Below are 16069 nucleotides of genomic sequence, written 5' to 3' on the forward strand. Positions count from 1 at the left end.
TGTCCAAATACCGTAGTGGCTGCATAGTGGTGGATCTCTTTTCACAGATCCACTTAAAAGCAGCAGTAAGATAAAAACTATGTTCTGTGAATAAATTTGGATATGAAACACACTGTTCCCCTCAGAATTCCGTTGTAGCTCCCTGTCTGGTGTGCTGACTGTGTTGAAACACATTTCCACTCACCTAGCCAAGGTGTCTACTTGTGTTTTGGATTCTGCTTCTGTTCCATTCTAAACTTGACCTTTTCATAAAAGTACCTCATAAAAGAACTCTGGGTATAAAGGCTAGGTGAAATCAGAAGCTGGCTGTTGACAAGTTAACTAAATTTTACCAGATTTTATGAAGAAGGCTTGCAGGGGAGCCCTGAAGAGTTAGCAGAGTTCTGTTAAAATCAACACAGAATTAGCATTGCAAAAGTAACTTATAAATGCATAATTATTAATTGTTAATTTAATTATTTTAAATTTTAATTTAATTTAATTAATAATTAATAATTAAAAATATTAATGCATAAGTGTGATGAAACAGGAGGAGCTAGAAGCAAACATATCAAGACAGCTGACAGTTTATGCTCTTTATTTTAAAGCAGGTGAATGACCACCATTTATAAAATACATCAAAATAAACGGCTTCAGTCAGATGCAAGAAAGTGCCATCTCTTCAAACAACAGACTGGCTTGGTGTCGGTATGCCATCATAGTCATCTGAGTAGTGCTGATACTGGTCAGTAAGAAGAGGCTGATGCAACTCATCCTTATTTTTCTTGACACGTACAATACATGTAGCAGCAGCGAAGATAATTGCAACAAGAACCAGTGCAGTCACTATTGCAATAGTTATAATCTCTGTGACACGAAGAGCTCGACCTACAGGAAGGAAAGCAACAGGCAAAATTACATGTCAAGTACATGGATCATCATCAGAGGAACAGAACAAAGCTCAGTATCTGTCATTATTGAATATGTCATGAAGTAGAAATATTTCAATTTTGATCGATAATATGTGTTCCAAAATGTGAGAAAATTTCAGTCTCTCTTGTAACACTCTGAAGACAGTCCTGGCCCTTCCTTCTGCTACCTGGTTTGTGAGGGATTTGCAGTCTCTGTAGTGATTTAATGAAGGCGTATGGTACAGGAACAAGGACCTTCTGCAAGGTTTAGATCCAAATGAGTACTTCTCCCAAAATTGAAGTGAATAGTGAGAGCTTCATGTAGGAACAATCTATAATCAGTAGCTGTTTAGCTGTGCTAAATCCCAAACACAACTGATTTGGAAAGCCAAGAAAGAAAAGAAAAGAGAAACAGACCTTTACAAAGGCATCAAGTATTGTTTGTGAAATTTGAACCAACTTTTTTGTACGATGCATAAACTTAAAGGAAGAAAGGCATGATGGAAAAAAAAGAGGGAGTATCTAGGTTAGACAGTTTACCTGGCCACTCGACTTCGTAGCTGTATCCCAGATTTTCCGGTGCAGTAACAAACATTTCATTATTGGTAACGGGGGGCCAGAAAGGCACCATATTGTACTGTCTGTTATGTCCAATAGGGGCATTCTCCAGTGGATATGTTGAGATATCTAAAGTTAAAAGTCAGATCACAGTTCTTAAATAAAAATCAAAACAATTTGCACTACTTCATTTTTGTTTTCCAAGAACTACTCTGGGTTTTGAGTACCTATTTTTTTTTCCTAACCTAAATTTATCCAGAAGGATTGGTTTTGCAGTTGACAGGTAGAGAATGAAGGACTCTGCTCTGTCCAAAATCAAGACCACTAACGCACTTTTTTTAACAGAGACCACCAGTAAATTGTAAAACTTTCTGTCTGTCTCGTGCTTCTCATTTCTTCTCACAAGGAAAAGAACAAATATATATATGGAGGACTTGGAAAACCTTTTTGCTATAGTCTGGCTTTGTCTGATTGAAACAGTGATGAAGAGCACTCTCATGCAGTTCAAGAGGGCAGCTGATATGAACTCTGGTGAAGTTTTTTTCAATGTTATGGTAAATCAGGAGGAAGTCAGCTGAAGGAAAAAAAAAAAAAGGAAGAAAAAATTCATCTTGGTAAGCTGATGCAAAAGCTTGTGATAGGACATGTAAGTACCACAAGGGGATACAATTTATCTAGTTGACATGATAGTTGATATGGGAAAAATACATGAGGTAGGTTGTGGAAGCTGCACAAAGAAGTCTCAGTTGCACATCAGCAGCTATCTTCTGTAGAAGAAGAGGGGCTGGATTGTCCTAAGAGGAATACAGTCACTGTTTTGTGCAGACCAATGCACAGACACTAGGATTACACAGATTTCTACCCCCAGTTCACTGATGCCAATATCCTCTTTCTTTATTTCTTTATTCTTCCTTCTTTCCTTCTGTAAAGTTCTTTCCTTCTGTACTTTCTTCCTCCCTCTCCTTCAATTACTCCCGTATTCTCTTTCTTTCTTCTTTTTGGAGTTAAAGAAGCAAGGGCAGCAACACTGACCATCCTTTGAAAGGATATGGAAATGGTTATGGAATGCTGGTAGTAAAAAAGGTGGTCAAAATGAATCACGAAGGTGTGCATGGCATCTGATCTTTGACAAGAAGAAACATAGGTATTTACTCTGCACAGCAACAGAACTTCCGTGAAATATTTAGACCTTCTGTGGTTACACTGTTTTTGCTTTATGGAGACAATGTATTTCCACATTTCCTTTTCTTGAATTGTGTCTGGTATCTCTGGCCAAGTCCCTTCACAGACAGCGATGTGAAAATGGATGTCAATGAGGTGATGAAGGGAGCTTGCCTGTTATTATACTACCTTTGTTAACGATACTGTTAAAATACTAGTCCTTTTTTCTAAGCTTAGGGGCATCTTGCTGTCCCACAACAAGCAGCTGAGTTCCTGTGACTACAAAGACTGACAGCCACCCATCCTGCCTCTGTCCATGAACACATTACCTGCAGAATACCTTCTCAGCCACTCATCAAAAACAGCATCAGTAAATGTGTGCAGGAGGACAAAAATGGGATCATTTGGTGATAAATGAGTTTGCCCTCCAGTCCCATTCAAAAATAGATGAGCCAAGTTGTGAAGACTTCGAACTGCTGGGTCGTATTTCCCTGAAGGATCACTGTACCCTGAATATGCAAACAAAGAAGAACACAAAATATCCCAGTGAAGATTTTGTTTGGAAACCGCAGTCCCAGCTGGATACTTTTTTCTCTGAAAGGCTGTCACGTTACGTTGCCTTGCTTAACATAACGAAGTAGCTAATTCTTTATCTACTGTCATTTGAGAAATGTCGTTAGCATGCATAATTTTGAGATTAAAATTGTCTTTACAAAAGAATGCTGAGAATGTAGAATATGGGGTGGCTGAGATCTAATGCAAAAAATGGCCAAAATAAACACATCATAGGATGGAAATAAAGGTATATATTTGCGACCTACATGTTTCAGCATAACTGAAATGATTGCATGTGTTTCCTACGGCTGACTTAAGTGTGTATATGTTGCCATCTATCTTAATGAGCCAACTTTTATGTTTCAATACATCATTTCCAAGCTTACTGCGAACGCACCTCAGGAAGTTTCATGTGCTGTTTTTTCAGTGAAGATACCCTATGCAACTCTGTTAGTGCGGAACACCTCATAACTCTCATGTCAATGTCAGGATCTGAAGCATCATGAAAACCTCTCTTGTTTTCAAGCTTTGGCCAAACTTTGCAGAGAAGGGTCTGTGCAGTTCATTGGCTAAAGCCTTGTTTATGTACCTAGATATTGATAGCCCATTTGTCAAATGTGGTAAGTATCTAAAACCTTCATATATACTTAAAAGGTTGGTGTAGATTCCTGTTTTGTTCTCCAAGAGAAAGAAAATGGAGCAGATCCTTCCCATCATAGGTGTTACCCCTCTTCAAAAGAGCCAGAGGATCTATGGGAGGTCTGGCAAGGATATGAACTGTGACTTGGTAATCTTTTCTCATGAATCCTAGTCCTTCCTGTTAAAAACTCTGGATTATAAAGCACAGAAGCAGTTGTCAGGATAATGGCTGAACAGCATGAATCAAATCTTTAGGCTGATTTCTGTGCTAGTGTATGTGTGTTCAGATACCAGTGACAGAAAATTTTATTTTATATGTGTAGAGGTTAAAGAACAAGTCATACGGCTCAGAGAGAAGAACTAACATGTAGCAGTACATCCTGTATCCAGACATCAGTTACTACTTCAGTACCATTTCATTAAACACTACCAAGGCTTGCAACAATTTGTATTACTTGCTTTTGTTGGTTTTAATTCATATACAAAAGTAACAGTGATCATCACTTGTTTGCCTCATTTAAGGATGCAGATGAATCAATAAGCAGGCAAAGGCTGTCTCTTTTCAGCAATGGCAACCTATTACTTGCAAGGAACTGATCTCAGCTAGTTTTTACTTAGTGACAGACTTTCGAGGCTTTTAAACATTGAAAGAATTGACATAAGCTATAAAGTAATTTATTTCCACTTAATACTAAACTAATACTTTATGCTAAGAACAATGTGTTCTTAGTGTCCAATAGACTGTCTCCAAAGTCATACTTCCAATACGAAAAGTGGCAAGCTGGCTCCCTTGACTTATTTGGAGTTGTCTGAGTTCCTTTTATTTGCCATAGTTACCTTCTACTGTGTTACGGAAACTGTCTGTTGAATTGGAATAGAAAGGAGGAGTGTCGAATACACCAACTTCCAAACACTGAGCAACATCCTCAGGCTCTGGGAGACGCTGTACCATAGGCCGTGCAACGTTTCCAGCAGGATTTCTTCGGATGGGACCACCCTCAGTGCCTAGGAGTGGAGAGAAGAGAGAAAACAATAATGCTGCAAAACAGTAGGCAAGAGTCTGCATCTTTCTAATGGCAGCCATGGGGGAAAACCTCAAACCCTCACAAATGACACTTAAACTGAGCGAAGGGGTCAGTTCCTTATGTCAGACAAAGACATGAATCTTCATGGGGTCCTGTGTGTCAGATCCTTTGCACCAGGATTTAAAAAAACATCTAGAAAACTGTTACTGAAATTTGTGATTCTGTAAATGCTCTGGGAAAATTTTCTATAGCTTTTAAATGTGATTTCTTGGTGATAACTAGGACAAAGGTTTTGAGGATATCCTGATAGAGTAGCTGGGGAAAAGACTATAGTTGATTATGTTGGTGAATAAACCCCAGTATTGTGGGTTTTCCCTGTTTCCTCCCCTATTTCCTTGAAGATGCTGAGTTGTGGCTTGAAGGTGATGACCATACAAGAATCTCGCTGGTATTTTTTAGCTCTTGTAGCTGAGGTAGATGTGCTTGGATTCAATATTCTTCACATTCAAAACATGTTCCACATAGTTAACATGGGGATTTGTTAGATGTTTTAGGAGCAGAATGCTGTAAAGGTGGTAAGTGGAGTAGTCAGAAGAAAACTTTAGCTTCAGTTAAGAAATGCAACTGCTAGATTTAATTATTTATGGTATAGGAGATGAATAGATACTGCATAAGAAAGAAGTCAAAACATTTAGCTTTTCCTGTACTACAGGCTCCTGATCAAATTTTGAGCTGCTTGGTGCCTCAGTGCAAGACAGATGATGAGCATGTACTATCTCAGAACACTGATGAAACTCAGAACAAGAGTATTCAAATATCACTTTAAGACTTTTGGGCTTGGAAAAGCCGTTCCAATGTAAAGTATTTTATGTATTTATTATTAAAAGGATTTTCTTTCCAGATATCTGTCAGCAGTCATACTTACTGTTACAGATAGTTCCCAATGTTTCATAGTCTTCTATATTTTCACACAACACTCGCCACTGAGAGAAGATTGAGTTCTGGCTGATAAGAGAAACATCAAAATTGCTTCTAGCTCCCATCAAGTCATCTGAGCAGATATCACAGGTGTTTTGTCCTGTTGCAAAGTTCCAGTAAGGCAGCCCAAATGTGGGGTCCTGCAGCATGTTCTAAACCACATAAATATGGTGTTACTACATGTGTGACCCAGAAAGCTATAATATGTACTGCTAGAAGGATTTTAAAATACGGTTAAACACATCTTAGTAAGAGTTAGAGTCCTGACTTATGGAGGATAGGAAATCTATGGAAAATCCATGAAATCAATGTAAAAGCTTTTGGTAGTTTTTAACACTGATGCCTTTTTTCAACAAAACAGATAATTGGACTATTGAATTGAGTCATAGATCTCCCTCATTAAATAAGACAGTGTTTCTTCCATGAAACTATATCATGAATACTAATACACATTACTTAATACTGATATCCCATTTTTCCAAATATTTTTAATGGCCTGTCAACAGCAGCAGTGTTTATAGCACACAAAGTAACTAAGCCAACTGTGGAATGACTGAGCAGATGGAAAAGTTCTGGAGTGTGTCCTGACTTTCAGTATTTATATAACAGGATGTGTTGGCCAGCCAAATTAGCTTAACTAATGATTACATTTACTGACATAAATAGGAATATGTACTAAATCACCAAAAGCTAGAACTCCTCAGGGCTTCCACATAATGAAATGCCACTGATGTCAAATGTGTTTTTGAAGGGAGATCGTGCCTTAGCCTGATACAGAGCCACTGACGCTAGTAGAAACACTTGAAATGATTTCAAAGACAGTTTAATCCTGACCTTGAAAACTTAATTCTCTCTTCTTTAAGAAGGATGATGGTCCATAAAAGAATGTATTTCTTTTATGGATAGGTCCACACAAGGAAAGGGAAACAAAAGAATCACTGATTTGTGGAACGGAGTATAACGAAAAACCAATTTCTTTAACCAGTTACACTAATTATGCAAATAAAATGTGATTCTGAATCCCCAAGCAATCTCTGTAATACTTTAGAATTTCTGCTGCTTTGATTAGTCTAACTTAATCAAGAATCGTGGCCTTGATATTAAAAATAACGCTGACAATAACTTTTGTTGGTCTAATAAAATGCCTTCTATGGATATATCAAGAATTTATATCTATTTTTACAGGAGATTTTTATGTAGCTTTTATGTTTTCCATTGCTCCGAAGGAATGCACCTCTTTAACAATGACAGTCTAAATTTCTAAAGTCAAAATGTACTTTATGGATTGCAGTATACATAATGAGTTACTGAAATTCAAGCAGAATTATTTCTATGTGTAGAAAGAGCTGCTATAATTTTGCTTGTTGGAATATGGGGATAATCTCTTTAACTGTACAAAACACAGCATGAACACAAGGCTCAGCATTAATGTGAACTTTACCTGCATGTCTCTTTCAAGCTGCAGTAGATGGTACCTATGCCATGTGACAAAAGCTGGTCCCTCATGAGAGAAATCAACTCCTCCAAAACTCTGCTGCCCCGGACCAAGGAAAGTCTTCCTGACAGAATAATAGTGAGACCACACAAAGTAGTTATAAATGGAGATATTTTCAAATTGTGGTGTGTTGCCATCTGGTCCAAATATTTCCTCACGTCTTCGTGTGGCAATAACAATGTCAGGATGGATCGTCACCTTGGCTTCGTGTAAGGCATTCACAAAACGCCTCCTTTCTTCTGCGCTCAGATCCAAAAGATTCCTCCTGACTGTCAGGATATAGAAGCAGCAAGTTACCAAAGTAATAGACACTCAAGTCTGATATCACAGGATTTATCTATTTTGCTCCTATTAATCCCAGGTAAGTCCCTTCTTCCTCAAGCATTCATCCATTTTTTATTGGGGCAAATCATAGAGTATTGAGTGTAAATTGAAAATGTCATTTATTATCAGAATCATTGTTATCAGAATATCATTGTTAATGAGAACAGGCCAGAGCGTCAGGGGGTGCAATCTGGCTTAGCAGATCCAATTCATCAGTTATACTTCCTACTTTCTAGTTTGCTTCTTGGAGCTCAAAGGATGAATAAAAACCTAAGATCTTTCCTACAGCTCTCAAAAAGTAGTTTTTAAGGAATCTTATTGTTAAACTTTTGAATTGGTAACTCATCCTTTGTTAACCCTTGCTGGAACAAACTCATGTTCATGGAGTGTTTCCTGTCAGTTAAAAATAATGTCAGTGCTGATTTCTGTTTCTGTAAGAGGCACTGCACATTTGTGCTAGAGACCTGTTGTTTCACATGTCAACAGAACCCATCACTCATTTGGGAGGATTATGGATTTTGCTGGATTTCAAAACCACCTTTAAACCTTCACTAGTAAAGACTGAAATCTTTTTCATTCAGATGGTTTTGACTTGACAAGGATCAGTCTCCAAGCTTGCTTGTCTTTAAATTTACCTACAATATTCAACATTTTTCCAGTCCCATAAGGATTTCATATCTGTTTAAAAGAACATTAGACATCTCTTTACTGATATTCTGGACTAAACTGAAACTGGAGAACTCTCAGAAAGGTCCATCAATCCCTGTGCTGATTCATCCGAATAGCTCATTGTCATGGATTAAGACTTCTAAAGACATCAAAAACAACTAGGTAAGTAAAAAATTACAAGGCCGGGTACATAGTTTAGAAATTAATTATGGGATTTTGAATTAAAAGAGCTTCTGTCACACTTGAAGTAGTCAGATATACTAGAAGGTATTAAATGTGATATCTAGGTATGTATTATTCCCAGACATACTCACAAACACACATACGTGTCTATATACATTGGTTTACTCTTAAATAATTCCAAAGAATACAGTTTTTTCAGCCTGGATGTTCTATTGCTTAATGGGCTTGGTCCTAATCCTGCAATGACTACAGGTTTTGTTTCTGCCTTTTATTGGGTAGCAAAGGCAGGTGCTTCGTACGCAGACTAAACAAGTTATCTATAGCTGCCTTAATAACCTCTATGATGACATACATTTGCTAAATAAATATAAGAGGCATTTTGTATTTTAAAGAAAAGAAATACGCTAAGTACATTTATAAGCAAGCACTGCAAAGAGGCAATTTTTATGTTATATTTCTGATGCTCTTACCTATATTGATTCGTTGGCTACAGGTAGGTCCACTCCAGCCAGGGCGACACGACCCACAATTGTAACCAGAAAAGTTACCATTACAGCGGCAGGTTTGGTTGAAAAAGCGTATGGGCCATTGCTCACGGTCATCCCGCCCATCATGGATGTACTGTGGGCCGTGGGGCCGCGAATCGACAGTCACCTGTACGCACCGACCCCTCCCTGTAGACACGCCACACCGGTCGGTGCCTGGCCCAAACACCGGGAAATAGTCTGGGCAACACATGCCACTCCTCAGGGATTCGACGGTAGCGCACTGGCGAGGGAACTGAGCTCCAGCTTGCCCAAGAATGCTAAGAAGCGGTGGCACGGAAAGCAGCAGTAGCACAGGGAACTGCATGATGGTGGATCCGGCAGAGCCAGCTCCTTCCAAGAGCTGGCTGTCCACACACGCTGACTTCTTCTCTCCTGCAATGGGACACCCAGCTCCCTCTGGAGGGTGGGTGGGGTGGGGATGGGGATGACGGGAGCAGGGGGGAAAGAGAAAGGGTAATTAAAAAAAGTGATACAAACCACCAGGCTACCCCTTCCACCCCAGAACATTCCTCCAAACCCTGCACTTCAATATTCTAACTGGAAAAAACAAACTCTGACTACAGACACTAATGTTCTTCTCTCATTATCTGCACAAAAGACAATAACACCCCGGAGCTATATTTGATCATTGACTTCCCAAATGTTCATTTGCATTGTACATCTGCCAGCCAGATTTATTTCACTACCACAAAATGCTAAAACCTGTCTGAGGCACGAGTTTTTTTGAACCCTTTTTCCCAACCCTCCCTCCCCTTCCCCGTTCTTGCCCTTCTTTTCTGCACTTAACTAGTGTAACTTGTTCTCTACTCAGCAGTTCCCGTCTGTGTTCCCTTGCTATTGTCTAACGGCAGCTCTACCAGAAAGTGAAGCTACAACGCTTCATGCATTGTACCTGTTCTTTCTTTCTGGCACCTCTCCTCTGCTGAGATCCTGTTCTATCTCTGCACGTCCTATGGCTGTGTCTAACCCGAAATAAGCGCTGCTAATTTCTCTCCTTGTTCAGTCTGCCTACTAATCCTTCTCCTACCAACACAGTATGGCTTGGCCTCACCCTCCTTCTTCTATTAATCCCCTTTCTACTTCAGTGCATTTCCCTGGACTTTAAGTACTTGAACAGCACATGATTTCTTTCATGCTTATCTCCTTGTGATTTTCCAAGTTTTAGCAAAGGTCAGAGACAAATACTTGAATTCAAAACAGAACAACTGTGAACGTTTTTGGTTGTTGGTTTTTTTTTTTTTTTTCCTTTTTTCTTTTAATTACTTGCAAAGAAAGGCTCACTTGAAAACAGACAAAGAACACTGGGGAAATTCACATTCAACAGACATTAAAAAAAATAATTCTTCAAATAGCATTTCCAAGATCAGGCCAAAGTAAGTGATAAAGATACATTATTTAGAAAATAAAACACTCCAATCTTAAATGTACAGCTTTAAGTTTAACTATTTTTTTGATAATCAAATAGTAAGACAATTATCATATTGAAGTATGAAATGAAATGCTAAATTCTGAGAAGGTGCTATGAAAGGTAATGAAATAAAGAAACAGAAAAAAAATATCTGAAATTAACAAAATGCTTCTCTATTCTTTGCAAGGACAACCTCCGTGGAGCAATACTGGCCTTATTCAAGCTTTTGCTCTCTTTCTTATCTATCAATAAGGGTGGCTTTCAAGGGATGAAGATATTTTGTCAAGAAGCATCTGAACTGACACCAACAAAGCACATCAACAAGTTTTCTGGAAAAAGGTTCAGCCACAGTGTAACTCACATTGGGCAGAAAATGGATAATCTACTCCTGCTTCTCTATATGCAAGTCAAAATGTGAGAGTGCACACAATTCTGACAGGCCAATGTAATAGGTTATTTTGTGCATTTATTCTTACTAGCCTGCCATGAACCACAGCAGTGAACATTGCCATCTGGGTCTTGTGTAACCAACCATGCTATAGCTTGCTTCAGTGTGGCATGAAGGCTTTTAGCACATTTCTCCATATCTTTCATTCATTCTCCATTTGTGGATAGGAATGTTTGATAATCCTTAAATAAAACTCTTCCCTTTTCTGGTTTTCATTTTATTCTCCATTTGAGCCTGTTTTCTCTTCTTTAGTAGCCCGTTCTGTACCCTGCTTCTTTCCAAGCTCAAACCTTTTCTCTTTGAACATGTCTTTTGGAACATGCGACCCAAATTCACTATTATTGCATCAGAACATAAACCAGAGCTAGTAAAAAGATTCTTGACATTTTATCTGAAAAGAACTCTCAGATCAAAGAAGCAGCATACAGATTTTAGCTATGAACATCAGCAAAGACAGCAAATTCATAACAAACTTAGAAGGGAAAAATCCAGCTCCTTAGACAAAACCCCAGTTAAGAAGAGCAAACAGATATACTGACTGTGGTTGCCTGCCATCATAAAACTTCCCCTTATAATGATGAACATGATGCACACCTTTTGTAAGCCTTCTGCATAGCCATCACCTATGAATTTTGTTCAGCAAGCTACTAGAGCTGTGCAGCTGAGGATCATTTCCCTTCTTTGCACCTAGATGTTCCCCTGGGTCTCCTGCTGGAAATCTCGCTGAACAGTTTGGCGGTATGCAAGCCCTTTTATAGTATTTATTTTTATATTCTTGCCCTTAAAGACTCCTGCTCCCCTACTGTGCCTGGAAAGATTTGACTTTGGAGATTATCCAAATGCACAACATCTGTTTCTGTGTCTTTGTTCAGAAAGAGCTTGTCTACATAAGCAAGATAATGCGGAAAATGTCAGTGTGTGAACCTCTAGCTCACTAATTGCCTGTGTGGACTATAAGTCCTGCAAAAAGAGTTAGTTAATATGCTAGACATTTGTATATAGTTTGCATAGTTTTCCTTGTGTAAACAGTTCTTGATGCTGAGACCAGGTCTGTATGCAGCCACACGAGGTTTAGCTGTGGCCTATAGTCTAACCTACTGGAGGATGTTACGAAAATGTAGCCAGTTCTGCTTGCGCTTGAGTGATAATGAAAGCTGATGTGCTGGTTCTGTCTCACCTCATGCTATTAGCTACAGAGTCAACCATCAGTTCTTTGGGAGCTACCTTAGATATTTACTCAGTGCCCAAGATTTACAAATTCTTTAAACTATTATGTACTTTGAGAGCTAGTGTAGTTAACTAAGATTTTTATTGCCCAATCTCAAGACACATGGACTCCTAGAAAAACTAGATTTTGCTGACTTCACCTAAGTTGCATGGGAAGAAGTTTAGCGTTATTACTGTTATTTGTGTAGTACTTCTGGTGTGATGACACCACACTACTAGTGTTTGTGAATGGAATATTGGAGTGGTCAAGTGGGTGAATTTAGCAGTGGACAAATGAGCATCTGAAATGAAGATACAACTGTGGTAATCCTCACCATCACAGTCTTAGGGTGAAGGTTTCCAAACCTTCCGAGGGTTTAGAAATCAACAGCTTCATCTTCAACTGGTGTAAACTGATTGACGATTTGCATCACCTGTGGATCTTGGCTAAGTCTTAAATGCCTTAGCTTCTTTTTGTAAGTTTTTAGTGTTGTTTGTTTTGTTTTCTTCTTGTAAGTACCATCATTAGTCAATATTTTCACAAAATAAAGCAGCTCCTCAGTTTAGAGCCAACTTTGAATTGTTTTGATTTTTTTTTCCTTCCCAGTAGAACAAAATAATGCTGCTTTTATGAAAAAAGCAGAGCTAAATATCACTTATATGAAGCGGTGCCTTTGAAGATGAGTCAGAACTGACCTTCTGCTTCTTAAACACCTTAGTACAACACAAATGTTCAGAAAATTTGGGTTCACACATGAATCCAAATGCTGTATGGGATCTTTCCTTCTGAAAAGTGAGTTACCAGAGGACACTTAATACTCATCTGTGTCTAGATGTGAAAATGTGAAAATATAATTTTCTAGAATGAAAATGTATATATTATATACCAAAATTCAAGGAAAGTGATTTTTAATTTATTAGATTCTAAAAATGTTAAAATGAGTATGAGAAGCCACTGTCAACTTTTCATTTAAACTGGGAAATATACTTTCACATATTTTTATATAAAATGATATTTCTATGCACTGCATATGGTATACAGTTCTAGTGTTTTATAGAGAGATTGTTGTTATTATTAACACAGATGACTCACTTTTGCTTTGCTTTATAGCTACACATAAATAAAATAAGGTTTATTGAAAGTGCAGGCAAGTTGTAAGGAGAAGAGTACTGGAAAAAAGATAGTTTTGTCAATCATTTTATAAAGTAAACTTGCATTTTTCATGGAAAGGAATTACCTGAGATGGTAGGTATGCTAGAATTTGTTCACGGATCATACAGCACTCCCAGACCTTTACCTCAACTTGAAAATGTCAGTATTTCTTGAGATAACTGGTGATGTACATATTGGAAAATATGAAATTACTTTTTTCTTTTTTTCTGACTAAATGAGGCTTTCACATTCAAAGTTAAAGAAACAAGGTCATTTTAACCATTCCTCCTCCTCTCCCCTCCAACAAAGGAAAGAGTTCAATTGAAGTTACAGAACTTCTCCTAAGGACTTTAGAGGGCAAAAATGGAAGACCAGCTCCTCCAGTAAAGCTGGCAGAACCTCTGAAATGTTTGTGAAAAATCTGAGTGGGATTCCATGTTCCACTAACACCCTAAGTGCATACACTCCCTATGGGGGTCTCGATGGGATGAGTTAAGAGCCTCAGCAATGTTCATTAAGGTGCTGATTAGCACAAACTGAAGGACTTCTCTATCACTGACGAGAAGCCAGAAGCCAGGGGAAGGGCTTTTCAGCAGAAGCTGTTCCTGCTACCCTGTCTGAGCCGTGTTGCAGCTGCTCAGCAGTTCCTGTCTGTGCCCAGGCTGGCTAACATTCACCTTCAGCTCCTGGCTCCCTTCCCATGGGGAGCAGCCAGCTATTGCTGGTCCGACACCTTCACCTTCCACCCTTGTGCGTCTATGATTGCAAGGGTGCCACTGTGCTCTAAGCCCAACAGCTGCTCTGAGCTACCCAGGGAGGGAATCTGGGACTCTGCACTGTGTTCGCTGTTGAGCTGTGCTTGGGCATCCCTCAAGAGCAATGTTTACCTGTTTATATATGTCATCACAGTGTAATGTTGCATGGTTAGATAACTGAAGTAGTTGAAGGGTATATGAGTTCATATGAAACAAATTGGTTAAAGTTGTGAATTTAATGATTTGTACTTTAACATTCACCAAACACATGTTCATACCTGCAGGAAAAGTATCCTATTTTAAGACACAGATTATATTAAATGTCTTGATTATGGTACCAGTTTCATGGCAAGCCTAGCAGTATATTTTGCAGGAGATAGCATGGCTACAAACCACTTTGATCATTGGGTTTTGTTTGATTTTTATAAGATGTTCCTTTGAAAAGCATTTTTCTGAAAAAGAAAATAATTACATAAATTTCAGTTTTGGGAAGAAATGAAAAATTTCAGATACAAACATATTTGAATAGATTTTACAATTTTAACTATAAGACAATTCCATTGTACTGCAGTAAACTAAAGAAATCTAGATTTTTATGCAAAATGAACTAGACAGACTTTGGAACCAATTGACAACATCTCACATCTTACAAAATAACAAATTTAATGACAAAACAGTTTTAAAACCAATGAAAATATATATTAATAAACAACCAAACTTTTGAATTTCCAAAAGAACAGGGCTTTTTGATAAGCGTGCAGAGACTGATGGCACAGATAGCTGATAACAGCAGTAAGCACTTGTTAAAGCCACTTTCGGGGTAAATGTCAAGGTCCTGATATGTCAGTATTGACAGTACAAATATTGTAAAGCTTATTTCCTTTTTTTTTTTTCCTCCCCCCAGCCCCCCCCCCCCCCCCCCCCCCCAGCCCCCAGCTTCCACTTTTTCATGCGATACTTTTGAAGGAATATCTCCTGATGTGTCTGAACCAAGATGGAAAAATGAAGCCTGGCTGCTCACAGTACAAGCCAGGTTTTCCCACACTTCTTGTTGGACAGTGACCCTTGATAAATGCGTACTAGTCAAAAATAAAATACTTACTTGCACATGCATCTACATCATCAGGAAGAAGCTGTCAGCATACAGTAGCTGTATTGGATCCTACGATTATGTTTTTTGGTTCATAGGCACTTCTTGCCTCCCCTCCCCCTGGCATTAATGCCAGACCATTCACTTTGAAAGTATTGTTTTTCATAGACTAGGTTGGAAGGGACCTTAAAGATCATCTAGTTTCAACCCCCCTGCCACAGGCAGGAACATCTTCTACTAGACTAGGTTACAAAAAGCTCCACCCAACATGACCTTGAACTCTTCTAGGGATGGGGCATCCACAGGTTCTCCACACGCCCTGTTCTAGTGTCTCACCACTCTCACAGTAAGGAATTTCTATCCTAATATCTAACCTAAATCTATCCTCTTTCAGTTTAAAACCATTACTCCTTGTCCTATCACTACATGTCTTTGTAAAAAGTCCCTCTCCAGCTTTCTTGTAGGCTCCCTTTAAGTACTGGAAGGCTGATTGTAAGGTTTCCCCAGAGCCTTCTCTTCTCCAGGCTAAAGGACCCCAGCTCTTTCAGCCTGTCTTCATAGGAGAGGTGCTCCAGCCCGCTGATCATCTTTGGGGCCCTCCTCTGGACCATCTCCAACAGGCCCATGTCCTTATGTTGGGGACTCCAGAGCTGAATGCACTAGTCCAAGTGGGGTCTCATGAGAGCAGAGGGGGAGAAACACCTCCCTCAACCTGCGGGCCATGCTTCTTTGGATGCAGCCCAGGATGCAGTTGACTTTATGGGCTGCAAGTGCACATTGCTGGGCCATGTCAAGGTTCTCAGCTACCAATGGCCCAAAGCCTTTCTCCTCAAGCTGCTCTCAATCCATTCTCCACTGAGCCTGTATTTGAGTTTGGGATTGCCCTGACCCACATGCAGAACATTGCACCTGGCCTTGTTGAACTTCATGAAGTTTGCACAGGCCCACCTCTTAAGCCTGGCAAGATCCCTCTGGATGGCATCC

General features: G+C 39.1%; 1 protein-coding gene across 1 annotated transcript; it reads right to left on the reverse strand.

Annotated features, from left to right (window-relative positions):
• Positions 1-560: 560 nt before the first annotated feature.
• TYRP1 (tyrosinase related protein 1) lies at positions 561-10077 on the reverse strand. Its single transcript, XM_037373618.1, has 8 exons — positions 9918-10077; positions 8948-9421; positions 7248-7570; positions 5754-5958; positions 4641-4808; positions 2939-3118; positions 1431-1577; positions 561-867 (listed from the first exon to the last, which is right to left on the reverse strand). Exons 2-8 carry the CDS (start codon positions 9327-9329, stop codon positions 662-664), a joined length of 1611 nt encoding a protein of 536 aa, XP_037229515.1. The 5' UTR covers positions 9330-9421; positions 9918-10077; the 3' UTR covers positions 561-661.
• Positions 10078-16069: the final 5992 nt, after the last annotated feature.

The sequence above is a fragment of the Falco rusticolus genome, chromosome Z (genome assembly GCF_015220075.1).
Source record: "Falco rusticolus isolate bFalRus1 chromosome Z, bFalRus1.pri, whole genome shotgun sequence".
NCBI classification, from domain to species: Eukaryota; Metazoa; Chordata; class Aves; order Falconiformes; family Falconidae; genus Falco; species Falco rusticolus.